General features: G+C 48.2%; 2 protein-coding genes and 1 long non-coding RNA gene across 3 annotated transcripts; 1 reads left to right on the top strand and 2 right to left on the bottom strand.

The window, feature by feature from the left end:
* Window positions 1–346: 346 nt before the first annotated feature.
* On the bottom strand, window positions 347–1,243 carry LOC123049901 (vacuolar iron transporter homolog 5). Its single transcript, XM_044472757.1, has one exon. The coding sequence runs from the start codon at window positions 1,187–1,189 to the stop codon at window positions 551–553; it is 639 nt and encodes a 212-aa protein (XP_044328692.1). The 5' UTR covers window positions 1,190–1,243; the 3' UTR covers window positions 347–550.
* A 9,043-nt stretch (window positions 1,244–10,286) lies between these two features.
* Window positions 10,287–12,909, bottom strand: LOC123054390 (uncharacterized). The gene is made up of 3 exons (XR_006426164.1): window positions 12,548–12,909; window positions 11,519–11,662; window positions 10,287–10,769 (listed from the first exon to the last, which is right to left on the bottom strand). It is a non-coding gene; the product is annotated as an uncharacterized lncRNA (long non-coding RNA).
* A 4,472-nt stretch (window positions 12,910–17,381) lies between these two features.
* LOC123049902 (probable xyloglucan endotransglucosylase/hydrolase protein 25) lies at window positions 17,382–18,995 on the top strand. Its single transcript, XM_044472758.1, has 3 exons — window positions 17,382–17,792; window positions 17,894–18,093; window positions 18,210–18,995. Exons 1-3 carry the CDS (start codon window positions 17,505–17,507, stop codon window positions 18,631–18,633), a joined length of 912 nt encoding a protein of 303 aa, XP_044328693.1. The 5' UTR covers window positions 17,382–17,504; the 3' UTR covers window positions 18,634–18,995.
* Window positions 18,996–19,298: the final 303 nt, after the last annotated feature.

The following is a 19,298-nucleotide window of genomic DNA, read 5'->3' on the forward strand; positions in this document are numbered from 1 at the left end:
GTTTGTGCATCGCCTCGACAACCTTTATATTATTATGCAATGCGCTCTATATATGTTACAAAGGCTGCCAGTATGACATCTCTACTAGAGTTGCTCTAAGCTCCACCACAAGACGTCACAGCTTTACTGTTGCGGGAAGCACGCCAAGTGATGGCGAGGCCGATAAACGAGGTGGGTTGCTTGACGGTTTGAGCCGCATGTTCTTGGCCTGCGGGGGGGGGGGGGGGGGGGGGGGGTGTGTTAGTGGTGACCCTGACCGAAGAACATAGAGCGGGTAAGTGCAAACTTTTGGCCAATTGAAAATGGTGTGTCACATCCTTTCAAACAATAGGGCATGCACGGAGAGGAATGAAAATCAGTACTATAGTACGGGTTTAAACGTTTTCATTTGCCGTTTGATTACTATTACAAGGAAGAAAATAAGTCAGCCGTAGGTGCAAGTACGGTGGCTAGTACTGGGTACTTTATTCCGAAAAGAGTATGGACGATGCCCGCACATGACCTACGCACGCGAGGACGGCGACGAAGACCATGTGTCCATGTCAGTTTCTCATACGCCGCTGGCTCGGAAGAGCCTCATGAACCCAAAGGTGACGGCCATGGCAGCCAGTCCGCCCACCACCACCCGCGCGCACGACCTCGCCACGGGGGCCCGCCCCAGCACGGCGCCCATGCATCCGAACGCGGCCAGCGCCAACGTCGCCACGACGACCACCACGGCGACCCGTAGGTTGTAGCCCTCGATGAACCCGGCGGCCAGCAGCGGTAGGAGCGCCCCGACGGAGAAAGCCAGCGCTGAGGCCGCGGCGGCCTGTGCCGGGCTTGGCAGCGCCTTCTCCTCGTCGCCGCCACGCTTTCCGGCCTGGTCCAGCTCCGCGATCTCCACGTGGCGCTGGGAGCAGACGGACACGTACTCTCCGATGGCCATGCTGCAGGCCCCGGCCAGTAGTCCCGCGAACCCGGACACGACCATGGCCCGCGCCTCGGGCTTGACGGCGCTGACGCCGAGCATGAGAGAGGCCGTGGAGACCAGCCCGTCGTTGGCGCCCAGCACCGCCGCGCGCAGCCAGTTGGCGCGCCCCGCGAAGTCGATGGATGACTCGGAGACGGAGTCGTCGACGCCGCCGCACACCACGGCCGGGTTCTCAGCGTCCGCCACGGCGGCCAGCTTGGTGTTGTTCACGGCCATGGCGACTGGGAGCTAGTGAGATGGATGGAGACGGCAGTAGTGGTATTGTGCAGTGGCAGGCAGCAGTAGTGTGGAGGACACACGCTGCCCTGTCGTGTTTTTATAGTTAACTTGAGGAGGCACGAGGGTTGTGTGCGGGCATGCCGGTCTTCTTCTTTTTCTCCCCCGGTGTTGGGATTTCCAGCTTTCATGCCGCCATGGCTAGTGCGTACATGCAGCCACATCTTCTTTTTCCTCCGGTATTGCGCGCCCGTGGCCACCACGAGCACACACTAAGTTAATCGGTCTATCGTGCTTGCTGAGTGTACATCATACCAAATGAGTCTACAACGACAAGCTAGGAGAATTAGGTCGCTTGCTCCTACGCACAACAGAAGCTATTATTAGATCATCCGGTCCAATTCTTCAAACACTTGAAACGAGTGTTTGCCTATTTCATGCTGAATACCATAGCTCTTACTTTTATTGTTAATGTTATTACGGAGAGGTAGGGTATAGCTATTCCTGTTTGCAAATATGTGTCACCACTCACTACTTGTTCTACAGTACGTTCGTGTTCAATGAAAGGGTGATGATGTTGACTAATACTGCCAAACTGAACGCCATGTATAGCATGCTGACGAATGCTGCAGAACTTGCATGCCGACAAACTTCGAGGTTCACATCACTGACAAAAGAAAAGCTACAAACCTTAGTTAGATTCGACGCGTTGCAATTGATCATTTCTATTTTTGTACGTGTGGAAGAAATTGCAATCGACGTATCTGAGCTCTGTATAGTACTTCCTAAGTTTTTCTTTTTGAAACACGGTCAGGGCCTGATTCATTAAAAAATGTCGAAAAGAGTTGCCCAGTTAATTAACGGAAAACCGGACGAAAACCGTCACAACACGTCCGCAAAAACAAGGCACACAGGACGACCTGGCAACCCACACAAGAACGCATATAGTATTCCCTAAGTAAAAACTAAAGAGATATAAGAGCGTTTTAGATCACTATTTCTTTACAGATGGAGAGGGAGTAAGTGTTTTTCTTCAGTAAATTAAAGCTAACCTGCCATTACGTAGCCGATCTCCTTGTCAAGATGGAACCGTGTCATCTCAGGCTCCGGGCAGGGGGCTACCTTCGGAAGTGGAATTGCACCATGCAGCTAACAAAGGAAAAAGAGAAATTAGCAAGCACCTATATGTGTGATCGGTTGGAATGGCGTCTGTCTAGCTAAGCTAGCTAGCCATTAACCGCGACGTCGTTGCTCGCCAACGAATCCACTCATTGGATCGTGAATCACCGAGCTAAAAATATCTAGGATATACTTCGCATTTCAGTTCATAAAAAAACAAGTATACATTGAGGTGTCTGCATCTTCAACCACAGACGAAGACAGTTTATATTTATTATCTTTCGGAAAGGGGAGAGCAAAGGGATGGCAAGTGCATGCATGTCCATCTCGTGGTAATCATTTTCGTTCCAATTTATCCAGACAAAAGAAGAAGAAAGAGAATAAATTGCTTTTGGAGGCCGAGCTCCATGCATGGAGGCCTTCAAATGCAAAATTCAAAATCCATGAAAATTCATATTTTTACATTTTAAGAAATTCTAAAAAAATATAGACATACATGAAGGCATAAATAAGGTACAAGTGTGTAAATTTTCTGGACGAAATACGTTGAAATGAAGGCTGCGCAAAATAAATAAATTGGGGGCTTTTTTGTCAAAAGATCAGATCTATTATAAAGATTCATCGAAAGTACAAAACACCTCAAACATAATAAAAATTACATCGAGGTCCATGGACCACCGAACGACCATTCCCGCTGCCAGAACGAGCCGTCGATGCACCACTCCCATACCGGAGCCGGCCTAACCTTGTCGATGACAGCCGGTAAGTCTTCGTGCATGTGCCCCTAAGGACCACCACCTCAGAGCCACAGTCGTCGCCGTTGAATTGATCTGAGGTATTTGACATCAAATATTGTCGTTGCGTACGCACGGCGAGAAACACTAACCTCGCCGCCCCGAGGAGCTGGCAGAAATCTATTCAGGAGCTCCTTCTAATCATTCCAAGTGGACGAACTTGAGGAGAATCCAAAGAAGAAGCACCGTCATCCGTCTAAACACCGCCCTGCGAGAATTAAAACCCTACCTATCTACTAGCCGGAGACGAGGCACCAGAAATCCCCTCCCTGCCATCGGCCTTCGGATCGGCAGGTGGAGGGGAGGCGAATCCACGATCTCGCCGGAGAGACTCAGGGGAGGAAGGTGTTGGGAAACGCAGTATTTCAAATTTTTTACCTACGATCACGCAAGATCTATCTATGTGATGCATAGCAACGAGCGGGAGAGTGTGTCCACGTACCCTCGTAGACCGAAAACGGAAGCATTAAGTAACGCGGTTGATCTAGTCGAACGTCTTCGCGAGCCAACCGATCAAGTACCGAACGCACGGCACCTCCGCGATCTGCACACGTTCAGCTCGGTGACGTCCCTCGAACTCTTGATCCAACTGAGGCCGAGGGAGAGTTTCGTCAGTACGACGGCGTGATGACAGTGATGATGAAGTTACCGACGCAGGGCTTCGCCTAAGCACTACAACAATATGACTGAGGTGGAAATATGTGGAGGGGCATCGCACACGGCTAAACAATCAACTTGTGTGTCCCTGGGGTGCCCCCCTGCCCCTGTATATAAAGGAGCAAGGGGGAGGCCGGCCGGCCCTCATAGGGCGCGCCCAAGGGGGGCAATCCTACTCCAAGTAGGAGTTGGATCCCCCCTTTCCTAGTCCAACTAGGAGAAGAAGAAAGGAGAGGGGAAAGAGAAGGAAGGAGGGGGCGCCGCCCCTCCCCCTAGTCCAATTCGTACTAGGCCCATCGGGGGGCGCGCGGCCAGCCCTTGGCTGCCCCTCTCTCTCTCCCCTAGGCGCAATAAGGCCCATCACTTCTCCGGTGCCCTTCCGGCACTCCGATATTTATCAGGTGACCACCGGAACTCATCCGGTGTGCGAATAACATCGTCCAATATATCATTCTTTATGTCTCGACCATTTCGAGACTCCTCGTCATGTCCGTGATCACATCCAGGACTTCGAACTACCTTCGGTATATATCAAATCACATAACTCATAATACATATCGTCATCGAATTAAGCGTGCGGACCCTACGAGTTCGAGAACTATGTAGACATGACCGAGACTCATCTCTGGTCAATAACCAATAGAGGAACCTGGATGCTCATATTGGCTCCTACATATTCTACGAAGATCTTTATCGATCAAACCGCATAACAACATACGTTGTTCCCTTTGTCATCGGTATGTTAATTGCCCGAGATTCGATCATCGGTATCACCATACCTAGTTCAATCTCGTTACCGGCAAGTCTCTTTACTCGTTCTATAATGCATCATCCCACAACTAACTCATTAGTCACATTGCTTGCAAGGCTTATAGTGATGTGCATTACCGAGACGGCCCAGAGATACCTCTCCGATACACAGAATGATAAATCCTAATCTCGATCTATGCCAACCCAACAAAAACCTTTGAAGACACCTGTAGAGCATCTTTATAATCACCCAGTTACGTTGTGACGTTTGATAGCACACAAGGTGTTCCTCTGGTATTCGGGAGTTGCATAATCTCATAGTCAGAGGAACATGTATAAGTCATGAAGAAAGCAATATCAATAAAACTAAACGATCATTTATGCTAACCTAACGGATGGGTCTTGTGCATCACATCATTCTCCTAATGATGTGACCCCGTTCATCAAATGACAACACATGTCTATGGTCAGGAAACTTAACCATCTTTGATTAACGAGCTAGTCTAGTAGAGGCATACTAGGGACACTTTGTTTTGTCTATGTATTCACACATATATCAAGTTTCCGGTTAATACAATTCTAACATGAATAATAAACATTTATCATGATATAAGGAAATAAAATAATAACTTTATTATTGCCTCTTGGGCATATTTCTTCAAAAGGCTTCTCCTAGTCACCTTGCGTGGGGAGAAAGAAAAGCGACTTTACAAATTAACACATGATACTGTCCATCCTCCTAGACCATGAATATATGTTCTTTTTTCTTACAGATCGCATTTCAATGTATTTCATCCTAAGATTTTACACACACACACCTCACATCCTTGTTTACTTGTACAAATATTTTCAAGGTTTTTTGAACCCAAATTTTTTTTTTCACAAATTCAGCCTACATGGAGGCCGAGATCCAAAACGCCATACTCAAAAAAGAGACCCTAAAAAATGTACGAATATATGGTGCGGATTGAGCGTAGCTGAGTTGGTTAAGTTACTTGTGGTGAAAACAGTCAACCCGTGTTTAACTCATAAATTTGGCATGGGTGGTCACTTTTTTGTGTGGATCTATTCCATGATTTGATAGTTTATTAAGCGGTATTCATAAAAACATATACTATGAATATATACTACTCCCTCCGTCTAGGTGTATAAGTCACCTTACGAAAATCAAACAATCCCAAAACACTTAGTCATGGTGTATTAACTTGTGACGCCCCCGATTTGACCGTACACTAATCATGCACGCAAACGTGTACGATCAAGATCAGGGACTCACGGGAAGATATCACAACACAACTCTAAAACATAAATAAGTCATACAAGCATCATAATACAAGCCAGGGGCCTCGATGGCTCGAATACAAGTGCTCGATCATAGACGAGTCAGCGGAAGCAACAATATCTGAGTACAGACATAAGTTAAACAAGTTTGCCTTAAAAGGGCTAGCACAAAAGTAGCAACGATCGAAAAGGCAAGGCCTCCTGCCTGGGACCTCCTAACTACTCCTCGAAGCCGAACTCCATGTAGAATCATCCTCGGGATCTCTAGCTCCTGGACTCCAGCATCTGGTTGCGACAACCAGGTATAGAAAGGGAAAAGAGGGAGAAAAGCAACCGTGAGTACTCATCCAAATTACTCGCAAGGAGCTACACTACATATGCATGGGTATATGTGTAAAGGGCCGTATCAGTGGACTGAACTGCAGAATGCCAGAATAAGAGGGGGATAGTTAATCCTGTCAAAGACTACGCTTCTGGCCACCTCCATCTTGCAGCATGTAGAAGAGAGTAGATGGTAAGTTCACCAAGTAGCATCGCATAGCATAACCCTACCCGGCGATCCCCTCCTCGTCGCCCTGTTAGAGAGCGATCACCGGGTTGTATCTGGCACTTGGAAGGGTGTGTTTCATTAAGTATCCGGTTCTAGTTGTCATAAGGTCAAGGTACAACTCCGGGTCGTCCTTTTACCGAGGGACACGGCTATTCGAATAGATAAACTTCCCTGCAGGGGTGCACCACATAACCCAACACGCTCGATCCCATTTGGCCGGACACACTTTTCTGGGTCATGCCGGCCGCGGAAGATCAACACGTCGCAGCCCCACCTAGGCTCAACAGAGAGGTCAACACGCCGGTCTAAACCCTATGCGCGCAGGGGTCTGGGCCCATCGCCCATTGCACACCTGCACGTTGCGTACGCGGCCGGAAGCAGACCTAGCCTAGCAGGCGTTCCAGTCGAATCCGGCGCGCGCCGCTCCGTCGCTGACGTCAAGAAGAGCTTCGGCTGATACCACGACGTCGAGTGCCCATAAATGTTCCCGCATAGTTGGTTAGTGCGTATAGACCAAATGGCCAGACTCAGATCAAATACCAAGATCTCGTTAAGCGTGTTAAGTATCCGCGAACGCCGACCAGGGCCAGGCCCACCTCTCCCCTAGGTGGTCTCAACCTGCCCTGTCGCTCCGCCATAAAGTAACAGTTGGGGGCCGTCAGGAACCCAGGCCCACCTCTACCGGGATGGAGCCACCTGTCCTTTCAGCCCCCTCACCAGAATCACTTGCGGGTACTCAACGAGCCGACCCGACTTTAGTCACCAAATGTGTCATGTATATAAAGTATATAGTATATACCCGTGATCACCTCCCGAAGTGATCACGGCCCAGTAGTATAGCATGGCAGACGGACAAGAGTGTAGGGCCACTGATGGAACACTAGCATCCTATACTAAGCAGTAGGATAGCAGGTAAGGGTAACAACTGTAGCAACAATGACAGGCTATGCATCAGTATAGGATTAACCGAAATCAGTAACATGCTACACTACTCTAATGCAAGCAGTATATAGAAGGAATAGGCGATATCTGGTGATCAAGGGGGGGGGCTTGCCTGGTTGCTCTGTCAAGAAGGAGGGGTCGTCAACTCCGTAGTCGAACTGGGCAGCAGCAGCGTCGGTCTCGTAGTCTACCGGAGAAGGAGAGGGGGAAGAAACAGTAAATACGGAGCAAAAAAAGCATCACAAAACATAAGGAGGCAAAACGCGGTGCTAGGTATGCCCTAACGCGGTAGGAGGTGATACCGACGAAGGGGGGAAACATCCGGGAAAGTATCCCCGGTGTTTCGCGTTTTCGGACAGATGAACCGGAAGGGGAAAGTTGCATGTTCGCTATGCTAGGGATGTGTGGTGGACGAACGGGCTACGTATTCGGATTCGTCTCGTCGTTCTGAGCAACTTTCATGTACAAAGTTTTTCCATCCGAGTTACGGATTATTTTATATTCATTTTTAAAGATTTAAATCAATTTATAAATTATTATTATTAATTTAATCCGAAAATGGCATTACTACATCAGCATGACGTCATCAGTCAGCAGAGGTGTTGACTGGGTCAAGCTGACGTGTGGGTCCCATCTGTCATTGACACATTGCCCTAACTAACAGATTAGTTAGTTTAATTAGATATTTAGGTTAATTAAGTTTAATTAGTTTAACTAAGCGGGATTAATTAAGCTAATTAATTAGTTAATTAATTAATTTAATTATTAATTTTTTTCTATCTTTTTTTTCACGTTCAGGGGGCTGGGACCCTCCTGTCATTGGCCCCGGGGGCCATAGCGGGCGCGTGGGTTACGGGCGCTGGCGATGCCTGACCAGGCGAGGGCCGAGCGGCCACCGACGGGCGCCGGCGTCGGGCGACGACCGGGGCCACGGCGAGGCTGGCCGGGAAAGGCACCGGCGAGGCCGGCCGAGTGCCGGACTGCAGCAGAGGACGGCGGGGTCGCACGAGGGGCGGTGGAGGCGGCTGCAGGGCAGGGCGGCAGGGGAGCCGCAACGGCTGCGGTGGCGGGCGCCAGCCGCGGGGCAAGCGACGGCGCGAGGGGAGGTAGTGGCCGGCGGGTCAGCAGCGAAGGGGAAGCGGGCGCGAGCGTCGCCAGGGGCCGAGCGGGAGCATGACGAGGCCGACGGGTGACTGCAGGCGGCAGGCCACGCGGGCACAGGCAGAGGGCACGGGCGCGGCCAGGGCGGCCGGCGCGCGTGCGGGCGTCGGTGAGCAGCGGGGCCGGGCGCGGTCGGCGCGGGGCTCAGGGGGGAAAGCAAGGGCGGCCAGAGCGTGGTCGAGCGGGGCGCGTGGGCGGCGGTAGCGGCCGCGGTGACGAGCGCGAGCGCGCGCGCAGGCGGGGTCGCGCAAGGGAGAGAGAGAGGGAGCGAGGGCGCGCGGAGACGAGCGCGGCGGTGGGGCTCACATTGGGGCGTAGGGAACGGGGCAGTGGGGGTCGGGGTGGTGGTCGAGGACGACGACGACGGAGGAGGCAGACCGGTGGGGAGGAGGAGGCAGGCCGGCGAGGGCGAGGTGGCGTCGGGCGGCGAGCGGCGGCCTCCTCCTCTCGATCTCGATCCAATCGGGGGAGAGGGGGGAGATATTTTCGAGGGGAGTGGGGGTGTCGGTGGTTGACTGGGAGGGGGGTGAGGGGATAAGGAGTGGGGTAGGTGGCCGGCTGGGCCTGGTGGGTTGGCCCAGGTGGTTTTCTTCTTTCTTTCTTTTTTTTTCTCTTTTGTATTTTCTTTCTTTTTATTTATTTTCTTTTTTGTTTTAAATCATTTTAAATTATCTAGGCATTTTATAAAAATGTGTTTATTACACATATTTACTTATGCAAAATATGGCACCTCCCGAACATTTTTGTTGTAAATTTTGAAAAAACTTTTATTGTTGACATTAATTTGAATTTGAATTTTAAAACGGTTTGACCTAACGGGAGTTTATCAACGGTAACCGTGGTGACGTGGCATCTTTAACAGAGGTTTACTGTAGCCTAATTATCCGGGCGTTACATAACTCCCACCTCATTTCTTGTTTATTGACATATCAACCAATAAGATTATAAAAAAAGATGTAAGGCATGCATGCTTTTAATGACTTGAGACTACCAAACATAACATGCAATATTTAATTCATTGCATGCAATGTTATAATTATCAAATAAATTACATTAAATTCTCTCGGTTTCCCTCTACCTTGATCGCGCTGCACAACCTAAAATGAATTATGCACCTGGACGAAGAGAGTTCTAGTTTGGAGTCTTGAACCAATACGTACATATTAATTACTCGCAACACAATGCGCTTTGTTAACGCTAATTAATGCCGGCCAAGATCATACTCCGGGGAGAACACGGCCTTTGAGACCAAAGCGGCTCATGAACACATGGTCATCGCAGCTCATGGCTCTCGTGTTTAATTTTGAACGCGCTTCAACCCATGAGGCTGGTCATAGTACTAGATAGTAACTTATGCTAGTGTCATGTATATGACACTAGTTTAAGTTATTATTTTCATAATGCAAAGTAACATATTAGTAATGTCATATGTTGCTTCATTTAATGGTTTGTAGACTCATCTTGTTTTGGAAGCGACTACAATAGAAAAAGGGCCACAGGTGCAAAAATAGAAAAACATATCTGGGCCATTGGATCATAGGTGGATGGCACAGATTCTGGTGGAAGGATCTCAGCCACTTATTGTGTATTTTATGAAAACCCCCCTACTAGCAATTAGTTATAAAACAGAACTTTTGCGGTAACCACCTCAAGTATTTCATTTCATTCTCCATTCATTTTGTCCAACGGCCGCTTGTGGAGTCTGCACAGTGATGAAGCCCCATATCCAATTAGTTTATACCACTTGAAATCTTTGCACGTATCTACTTCATGAAAACCATGCATATTTCAGTACATTAGTGGCTTGTACTACATCGTTAATTATGCAAAAAGAAGTTGAGTATGACTGTCACTGCAAAGTATGTCAATATCTATCACAAATATGTGAGTACATAGATAAAATTAAGCCACCCTTTGAAGTATAACTAAACATCAGACTGGACTCGCCCAGATTGAGCATATCACAAGCATAAATATCTTGATGAGACATGGTAGCACCATTTTTGGTACATGGCCAGCAACATGCATTAAGGACTAATCTGATCACCATTTAACAAGCATTGTTATTTAAAATTATAAGCTCTAGTATCTTGATGGCCCTCCTGTTCTACTACTCCTTGTTCATCAAGCTTCTTGTTTTGGGAGAGATCACACCAAGCAAACACGATTCAGTTCAGCACAGACACGTACAGATGCCTGATCAACAACAGAGTTAAAGTCAAGTTGCAGAGAAATTCTCTCAATTGTCAGAAAGGGGGGACTTTGATAAAAGCTTCTTCTATCCATCTGTAGTCCTGATGTTTCCGCTTGTCAGAGCAGCATGCATCTACAAATACAAGGAAAAAATATAGTTTACATTACAAGGAAAGAAATAGGAAAATTATGTTCTCTAATACTGATCATGTATGTATTGAACAATTAAGAGTGCAATTCAAGTTGTTTTGCTAACTCGTACTCCCTCCTTCCGAAAAGACTTGTCCCAAACTTGTCCCTCAAAGGGATGTATCTAGCACTAAATTGGTGTTAGATACATCCATTTGAGGGACAAGCTTTTTCGAACGGAGGGAGTAGATGACAAAAGTAAAAACTTGATGCTGTAGCACAAAGGCACATGTCAAACCAGTGAAGAGAAGACGAAACTAATATCATACGGCAAAATATATTCACAGCTTGACAATGACGGATCACTTGTATCAATTTTCACAGCAAGTAGGTCAAAACAATCAGCCATTTAGTCCCTCCAATGGACATTTACTGCTAATTGTAGATTGTGACCTAGCATTGCCTTAATGCACACATCTTTGCTGACAGAAGCACTACAAGTGCAGGCCACGATGTTTGCGTTCACTGAAGCTGTTGGCTTCCACTCCAAACAGCTTAGAAGCGCCTCTTATTGCTCAAGTACTTTGCAATTAGCAGCAAAGACACAAAGAAATTATGATTTTATTGTAATGAGTATAAACAATACCAAAAATCATCAAAGAAGGGATTAACGGAAAAAACATCAAAGAAGGGATTAATGGAAAATTAGGCAATGACAAAATATTCTTGCCTTTTTGGACTATGTCTTGTCACCTGATAGTGTTGGTACAAATTTTGCAATTACTGGAACTATGGGCTCGCCTAACGGCGATGTCTCACTACTTCCCTCCATTTCAGTTCAAGATGCAGCAGCAAAATAGCGGAAAACAAACTTAGTACTAGTCGACGAGCTTCGACCTATCCATCATATGGAGAGCAGAAAATCGAGAAATCAGCCCCAATTCCAAGATTGCAATGTTAAGGCTGCAAATTAAAAAGATACACAGAAAGAGAGTCTTCTTTTCTACTGTACATACAAAAGGTAAAAAAGTTGTTGTGCCTATAAGCACTTTACATGCAGGTAATTTAATAGGTAGATGAGATTAGTTTGTTCATATGTACAATATCTGAGAAGAGGATGAAATCTCAATATATAAAACTGCTCGAAAATATAGTATAAGCATAGCAAGCTTGTCCGGTGATTAATATTTCTGTTCATGGATACAGAGAGATATCCCTGTTATTCCTATCAAGTTGAAAGCAAGCATATCCCAGATGAGCATGAACTAGCTGTCCAGTCAAAATTTTCAATTAAGCAAACATTATGTTTTTTTTGTTATGGCTAATCAACACCGAATAAAGCAAAGATTCTGCACTATAGTTCACATTTGTTTCATTGGATGTTCTGTCCTTAGTAATTTTCTTTAGCTCTCTATATGTATAACATGCTACTGTGTTGCTAGTGGGTTAGCTACTATGCTACTCGCCTTTGCCTAAAAATCATTGTAAGTTCCCAAGCTACTGGTAGTCATGATTAAAATATATAATATACACTTGATGTGCATATGTTTGCCATTCATATAATTTGCAAAGATTCAGAAGTTTCGAATCTTATCCTACATGATACACCATATGCTCCAAAGCACAATTTTAAATCAGGAGTACGTTTCAGATATCTATGCCCAAAATATTATGTAGATGACATGGTCAGTATGCAGTAAAAGTTGAACAAAAATTGATTTCCTAAATAAATGCTACAGAATTAACTAAGAAAATTGGTAGCAACCTCATGGGCAAGCATACCTGAAGACCGGAGATTTCTTCTCCAACGTTCACATATGGCGGAGCTAGACGCGGGGGTGCGAGCGCTGTGTGAAGAATGCGCGAGGTTTTGCACTGGACGTCGGAGAAGAGTACCTTTGAGATGGTCCGCCGGGGCAGGACGACGGACTAGAGTATTTGTCCGCACAGAGGAGATCTGCCGGGGCAGCGAGGACGCCGGCGACAAGACGGTGGGGTGCTGGATCTGGACCTCCACTGGGCGCAATCATCCAGCTAGGCACCGGATCTAGCCCGCCGCCACCGTCGGCAAGCTCTCTATCGCCCAGCTACGCCGCGTTGGAGGATTTTGGTTCTGTTGCGTTCCTGGGAAGGAGGAGATGATTCTGAAAGCAAAACTAGTAGAACCAAGGGAGTTTTGTGCAAATAATGTAGTACATGTGTGTTCAGATCCACCTACAAGAATCTGGGCCCTTCATCCAGGATCAGATGGCCAAGACACGTTTTTTTCTATTTTTGCATCTGTGGTCCTTCTTCTATTGCACTCGCTCCTGTTTTTTCTTGTTCTGGGAAGCACTATGTTACAGTAACATATTATGTTACCACTTCTCATTAACTACATGTCACATAAGCAAAAATTTCTCGAGATGGTATAGTACTTACTGCATGCGTTGCTGCGTCCAAAGACCGGGCACACCTCTTCTTCCACTGTCCGGCAGCTCGTGCCGTTTGGGATGCCATTGATCCACACCCTTGCTCTGCCCCCCTCTGCAGATCTTTGGGTCTCCCATGGGCACCCGGGTCTCCCTGAGTCAGTGTGGCCTCTCATTCTTCTTCTTATCATTTGGAAAATTTGGGACGCTTGTAATGCTAAAAAATTTAGGGATCTAGATGTCTCACCCCATGATGTTACTAGGGGCATCATCGCGGGTCTCACATTGTGGTCTCATCGCCTTAAGAAGGTGGAGGACAAAGTTCACGCTGGCTTGTGGCGGGACTATTTTACTTCTCGCCTTGTCTAGGTTGTAACAACATATTTTTGAAATATATTCAGGTGGGGTGTCTTTCCCCCTGGTGACAGTTTCAAAAAAAACTATTAAGGTTGATTTTGCGCAGAACACCTGTTATACATGCTTGTTACATTAAACAGTTGTTACAATAAGCTCTAATCTATCATTTGACTCGGTTGACATGATTCTTCATAGGTCGGTCCCACTTTGTAAGTCTAGCCATAGTGGGAGTAACTTCAAGAGTAACATAAGCTCTAACTCAATAAAATTGCCTATGTGGCATCGAGTTAATAAGAAGAGAGGCACGCTGAGTAACTTAACTTGTTACCGTAATATCACGTAAGTTTTGCATGACACCACAATGAAGGTAGTAACAGAGCCTAGAATAATGTGTATGTTGCTCTTGAAGTTACTCTCCACTAGACTTAGACTAGTGTCATGCATATGATACTAGTCTTTGTTACTACTACCTCCGTCCTGGTTTATTGGTCCCCATTGTATTTCGTGCCAAACTTTGACCATAGATTGAACTAACAAAATGTTCATGCATGTCACAAAAATTATATCATTGGAAAATATGTTCAGATACAAATGCAACGATATAATTTTTTTGACATGCATTGACATTTTGTTAGTTAAATCTTTGGTCAAATATTAGCACAAACTACAAAAGGGACCTATAAATCAGGACGGAGGTAGTACCTTCATAGTGCAAAGTAACATACAAGTAGTACCATAGATGATAGCATTTATTACATTATAGACTCATTTTTTTGGGTTGCGTTATGTTACAGTAACATATTATGTTACTTCAAACACCTCTTTCCTCATTAACTATATGCCACATAAGCAAACTTGTCTTGAAATGCACTATGTTATTTGCTAAGTTACTCTCACTATGACCAGCCAACTGCACATATGGCAATAATGAAAACTAACCATATTAGTTGGCCAACTAAAACTATCGATTGATGAAGTTGATCTTTGGTCGAGAATGGCAGAGCTAAACGTCCCATGTATCAGGGGCACCAAACCAACGACTTGATCTTGGTCCCACCTCCCTAGCACATAGTAGTATAAAAGGAAAATGACCCCTCCTATTGAAAATTAACAATCTTACACGGGAGGCCACGTCCTTCTCTAACACCAAGATGCTAATAAGGTTCTAAAGGAGATGAAGGTCGTTTACCATCGTCAGCCACCACATGGTGCCAACGGTAACCCTACTGCCGTCTACATCTCCGCTGCCCACCCTGACACCCACAGACATGGGTCTCCTTCTAATGGCCTGAGTTGAATCTGGTCAATACCCACTTCCACACTATTTATATGTTCCAATCACGAGATTAAGATCATGTTCATGTTAGAGCAACACCAACAATCGTCCGTTTGGGTCAGCCGCCTGCCCGGCGTCCGCCTTTTTTTAGATTTGGGTCGGCAGTGCGACCAACGCGCCAACCCATTTTCATGACCGCGCGCACATAGATCATGCCAGCGGCCATGTCGTCGCCCTGGTTTTGGCGCTCCAGCGCGCAGGGGAAAAATCGGCCTAACGCGCGCTGGTTTTGACGCTCCAGCGCGCGAGAAAGGTTCGCGCGCTGGTTTTGGCGCGCCGCGGCCGACACTCATTATAAAGAAGGCGCTCCCTCCACACTGTCCGCCGCCCACTCGTCTCGCCCCCTCTCACTAGCCTCGCCGCCTCTGCGCCGCCTGGGTGCTTCGGATTTTCGCGGAGTCCGCGAGTGCCACTCCGGCGCCTTCTCCTCCGAGATCTGGTTTGGCGAGAAACGCCTCATTCTCAGCACCTTCGACACCGCAGAGGAGGCGGCCCGCGCGCACGACGCGGCGGCGTGGCGCATCCTGAGGCCTCGTCGTGAGATGAATTTTCCCGACGTGTCGAGCCAGCGGGCGCAGGATCTGGCGCCTCTCCCGCGGCTTTTCACCGACAAGGATCGTCGTGACCACCGGAGGCGGCAGCGTCGCCTCGCCATCGCCGAGATGGACGTGGAAGCCATGGTGATGGGGTGAGAACATTTCCCGCAGGACATCGTCGACGAGCGCCAGTTCTACAAGCAAAGGAGGACGGAGAGGGAGGCGAGGAGGACGGAGCGAGCCGCCTATCGGGAGGACAAGCGTGCGCGGAAGCATGCCGCTCAATTGAAAATGAAGCTAGGAGAAGCGTCCTCCTGGGACTTCCTGGACGAGTGGTATGTTGACGCCTACATTCAGACGTCGGAGGAGGACATTACCGAGTCGGAGTCGGAAAACGACGAGTAGTTGATCTTTTCTTTTAACAGTCTATGCTATGAACTATCTATGTATCCATATTATCCGGCCACCCCCGGCGAGTAGTTCATCTTTCCTTTTAACAGTTGATCCTTGGTACTGTCTATGTTGAACTGGCCGGCGGCCGACGAAGGAGGCGAGCGAGGGTGCGCTGTTGGATGAGGAGAGGGCAATGTGCCACCGACCAGCGGGCCCGGGGAGGGGAGAGGGCACGCGCGCGCTTCCGTCTCGTGTCCGCGCCGACGCAAATCCATCTCAAAAATGGGCCGGGAATGGGTCGTCCGCGGACGAAAGGCGGACACGCGTCCGTTTGGGTCGATGCGTTGGGCCGTCTTTTGTGTCCACGCCGACCCAAACGGACGGCGGCGGACGAAATGGGTCGCCCCATTGGAATTGCTCTTAATTCTAAAGATTTATGCTAACACAAATACATACCAAAATCTGGTGCAAATGAGTTGCAATTACCCCAGATCAATACTTGGTACATGTATGATCCAATTGACAAAATTCACAAGATCTCCGAAATGTAAATTTTTGAAACAACATGTACCCATTGGCTATTGAATTCTGGAATTCAAATTTTTGGTTCAAATTTTAAGGCTTTCAGAAAATGGATAAGTAATAAGGAAACCATACATGTACCCAACACTGGTCTTGAAAATTTTGAGCTCATCTCGGTTGGATGACTTATGTGATCTTCTTTTGTCATGCGTGTGCTTACAGGTGGGGCCAATCCATCAGAATTCATCTCGACCAAATCAAATGATGGATTAGAGCTAATTGCAATGAATTACACCAATAGATGGTGATTTATGCAGCAAACCTCTAAAATAGGTGTTTTGTGATTCCAGTAGTTGGTCGTTTAGGCATCTTCAACGCCGACCCTAAAACCACCCTCAACCGTTTAAACCGCACCGTCCGGACGTATTTTGTTATTCAACGCGGTCCTGCATTGGTCCGTTCGACAGTCCAAACGCATTTTTTGCGTAAACCGAAGACAAACTGAGGAGAGGGGTTGCGGGCGTTCGGACCGTTGCCAGGTCCGCGTCTGACTAAACTGGCCTACCAAGAACCTTTTTCCCGTGCCCGCGCGCTTTCCGGCCCGAAGCCAGCTGCTTCCATTTGGTGCAGAGCGGATGCAACCACGGCGAGCGGTGAAATATCTTTGCATCAGTATAACACATCAGTTAATCAGTTAATGTTTTAAGTTTTTTAATAGAACAACCAAGTTCAGATACCCCCGCCGCCCGCGGCATATCGTTCCATATTTCCAATGTCTGCTCTGCTGTAGTTCCATCGAATCCAGTCACAGATGTACGTACATTGAAGCCACAATGTGTGCCGCAGTTCACTCGTCGCCGGACACGTAACAAACACTTAAACCAGGTGGTCAACTTCTCGCATTTTTGCCCATCTTGCGTCGTCGTTAGCTGTGTGAACCTTCCAACATTTTCTACGCCTCGGTCTTCACTGAACGAGCAGCCAGCCCATGACTGAACTTGTTTACATCCTCCAAGAATTTAAAGGCGCCGCCGAGCTCGATGCGATCGATCCGGCGGCATCTATCCTCATGTGATTGACCCCGGTAATCCTGCGGCACCTTCTCAGTCGAGTCTGCATATATCCTTCACTTGACCGTGGCTGCCCCCGCACACTACAGTCACTCACTTCACTCGCCAGGAGCCATGGCCTTGGCTAGGGAGCGCCTCCTAGCCAGCCTGTCGGCTCTTGCGCTGATGTTCGCCGCCTGGGCCTCTCCGGTTGCCGGTGGCCGCCCGGCGGACCAGCTGCAGATACTGTGGGGGCAGACGAAGGTGCTCAACGACGGCAACGGCGACCAGACCATCGCGCTGATGCTGGACCACGCCATGGGGTCGGCCTTCAAGTCCAAGACCTCCTACCTCTTTGCCCGGATCGACGTGGACATCAAGCTCATCCCCAGGAACTCCGCCGGCACCGTCACCACCATATATGTAACTGACCATGCCATGTCCATCGTCTCGTCATCCATGCATGGCATGCACCAGTTCGTCGCAAACTAAATGGTGTGTATATGTTCTGTGGTGTGGTGCAGATGATCTCGGAGAAGGACTGGAAGACCCACGACGAGATCGACCTCGAGTTCCTGGGCAACGCCACCGGCCAGCCCTACACCCTGCACACCAACATCTTCGCCAACGGCGAGGGCGGCAGGGAGGTGCAGTACCGGCTCTGGTTCGATCCCACCCAAGACTTCCACACCTACTCCATCGTCTGGAACACAGATGAGATCCTGTAAGCCTCGCCTTATCGCACACACCAGTACTCTGTTCGACGTGTCTGAAACTCTGGATGCTTTCAAGTTTCCATGGCATTTATGTTGCTAAGACATTATCGGGCTGTATCTGCAGGATCCTGGTGGACGGCGTGCCGATCCGGCAGTTCAAGAACCACTGGGACGCCGGCGTGCCGTTCCCGGTGTACCAGCCGATGCGGCTGTTCGGGTGCCTGTGGGACGCCGACGACTGGGCGACGCAGGGTGGGCTCGTCAAGACCGACTGGTCGCAGGCGCCATTCGTTGCTTACTTCAAGAACTACACCGCCTCCGGGTGCGCCCCGAGCGCCGGCGGCTCGTGGGTGTGCGGCCAGGACCCCTCCGGCTCCGGCGGCAGCCCCGGCTGGATGGACCGGGCACGGGGAGGAGGGCGGCTGGACGACGACGTGAAGCAGCAGCAGCAGCTGAGGGAGGTGCAGGGCAAGTACATGATCTACAACTACTGCACCGACAAAAAGAGGTTCCCCAATGGCTTCCCGAAGGAGTGTGGGCTGGCTTAGGAATTATCGTTACTACTAGGATAGATAGAAGTGATTCTGCTGATGGAGCTGGGTGGGAGATGCGTGTCTTGGCAAGAACATTATTTCATTCTTCTTTTGGCTATTTACGAACGGCAATTCAGAGTTTGATTTCTGGAGAAAGAAAAACAAAAGCAAAAGAAATAGCAGCCATTTCTGGTCATGTGTACTACGATGCAGAGATTAAGGAGGTGTTCGTCGGTCCTCCAGCTCCCTGAAATCTTAGAATCTGTGGAGCTCCTTTTCCCCCGCTCTGTCATTTTTAGCTACAGCTCCACCAGCTCCCGAAGCGGACTTGAGGAGTGGAGAGTCTGGGAACAGGCCTTAATTATATATATACTGATTGCGTGAAGATTAAGGAAGTGTAAGCATCGTACAGTACTAACATAGAGCAAGCAGTTCCATAGAAACCAGTAAACAAACTTCAGCACCGATCGGGATTTGCATCCATGGGAGTAAAGACGCCGCTACCTAGCTAGTCAGCACGATGCTTTCGAGTTCCGAGGCCAGTGTAATACTGATAATTTATCCAAGCGAAGGCTCTAAAGATGCCGCACACAAACAATCACCAAATAACACCCGAAAAATATATAAAAGCTCCAAAAGCAATGTCTTCAAGAAGAAAACGATGCACAAGCACAAGTATC

Source organism: Triticum aestivum, chromosome 2D (genome assembly GCF_018294505.1).
Source record: "Triticum aestivum cultivar Chinese Spring chromosome 2D, IWGSC CS RefSeq v2.1, whole genome shotgun sequence".
In the NCBI taxonomy this organism is placed as follows: domain Eukaryota; kingdom Viridiplantae; phylum Streptophyta; class Magnoliopsida; order Poales; family Poaceae; genus Triticum; species Triticum aestivum.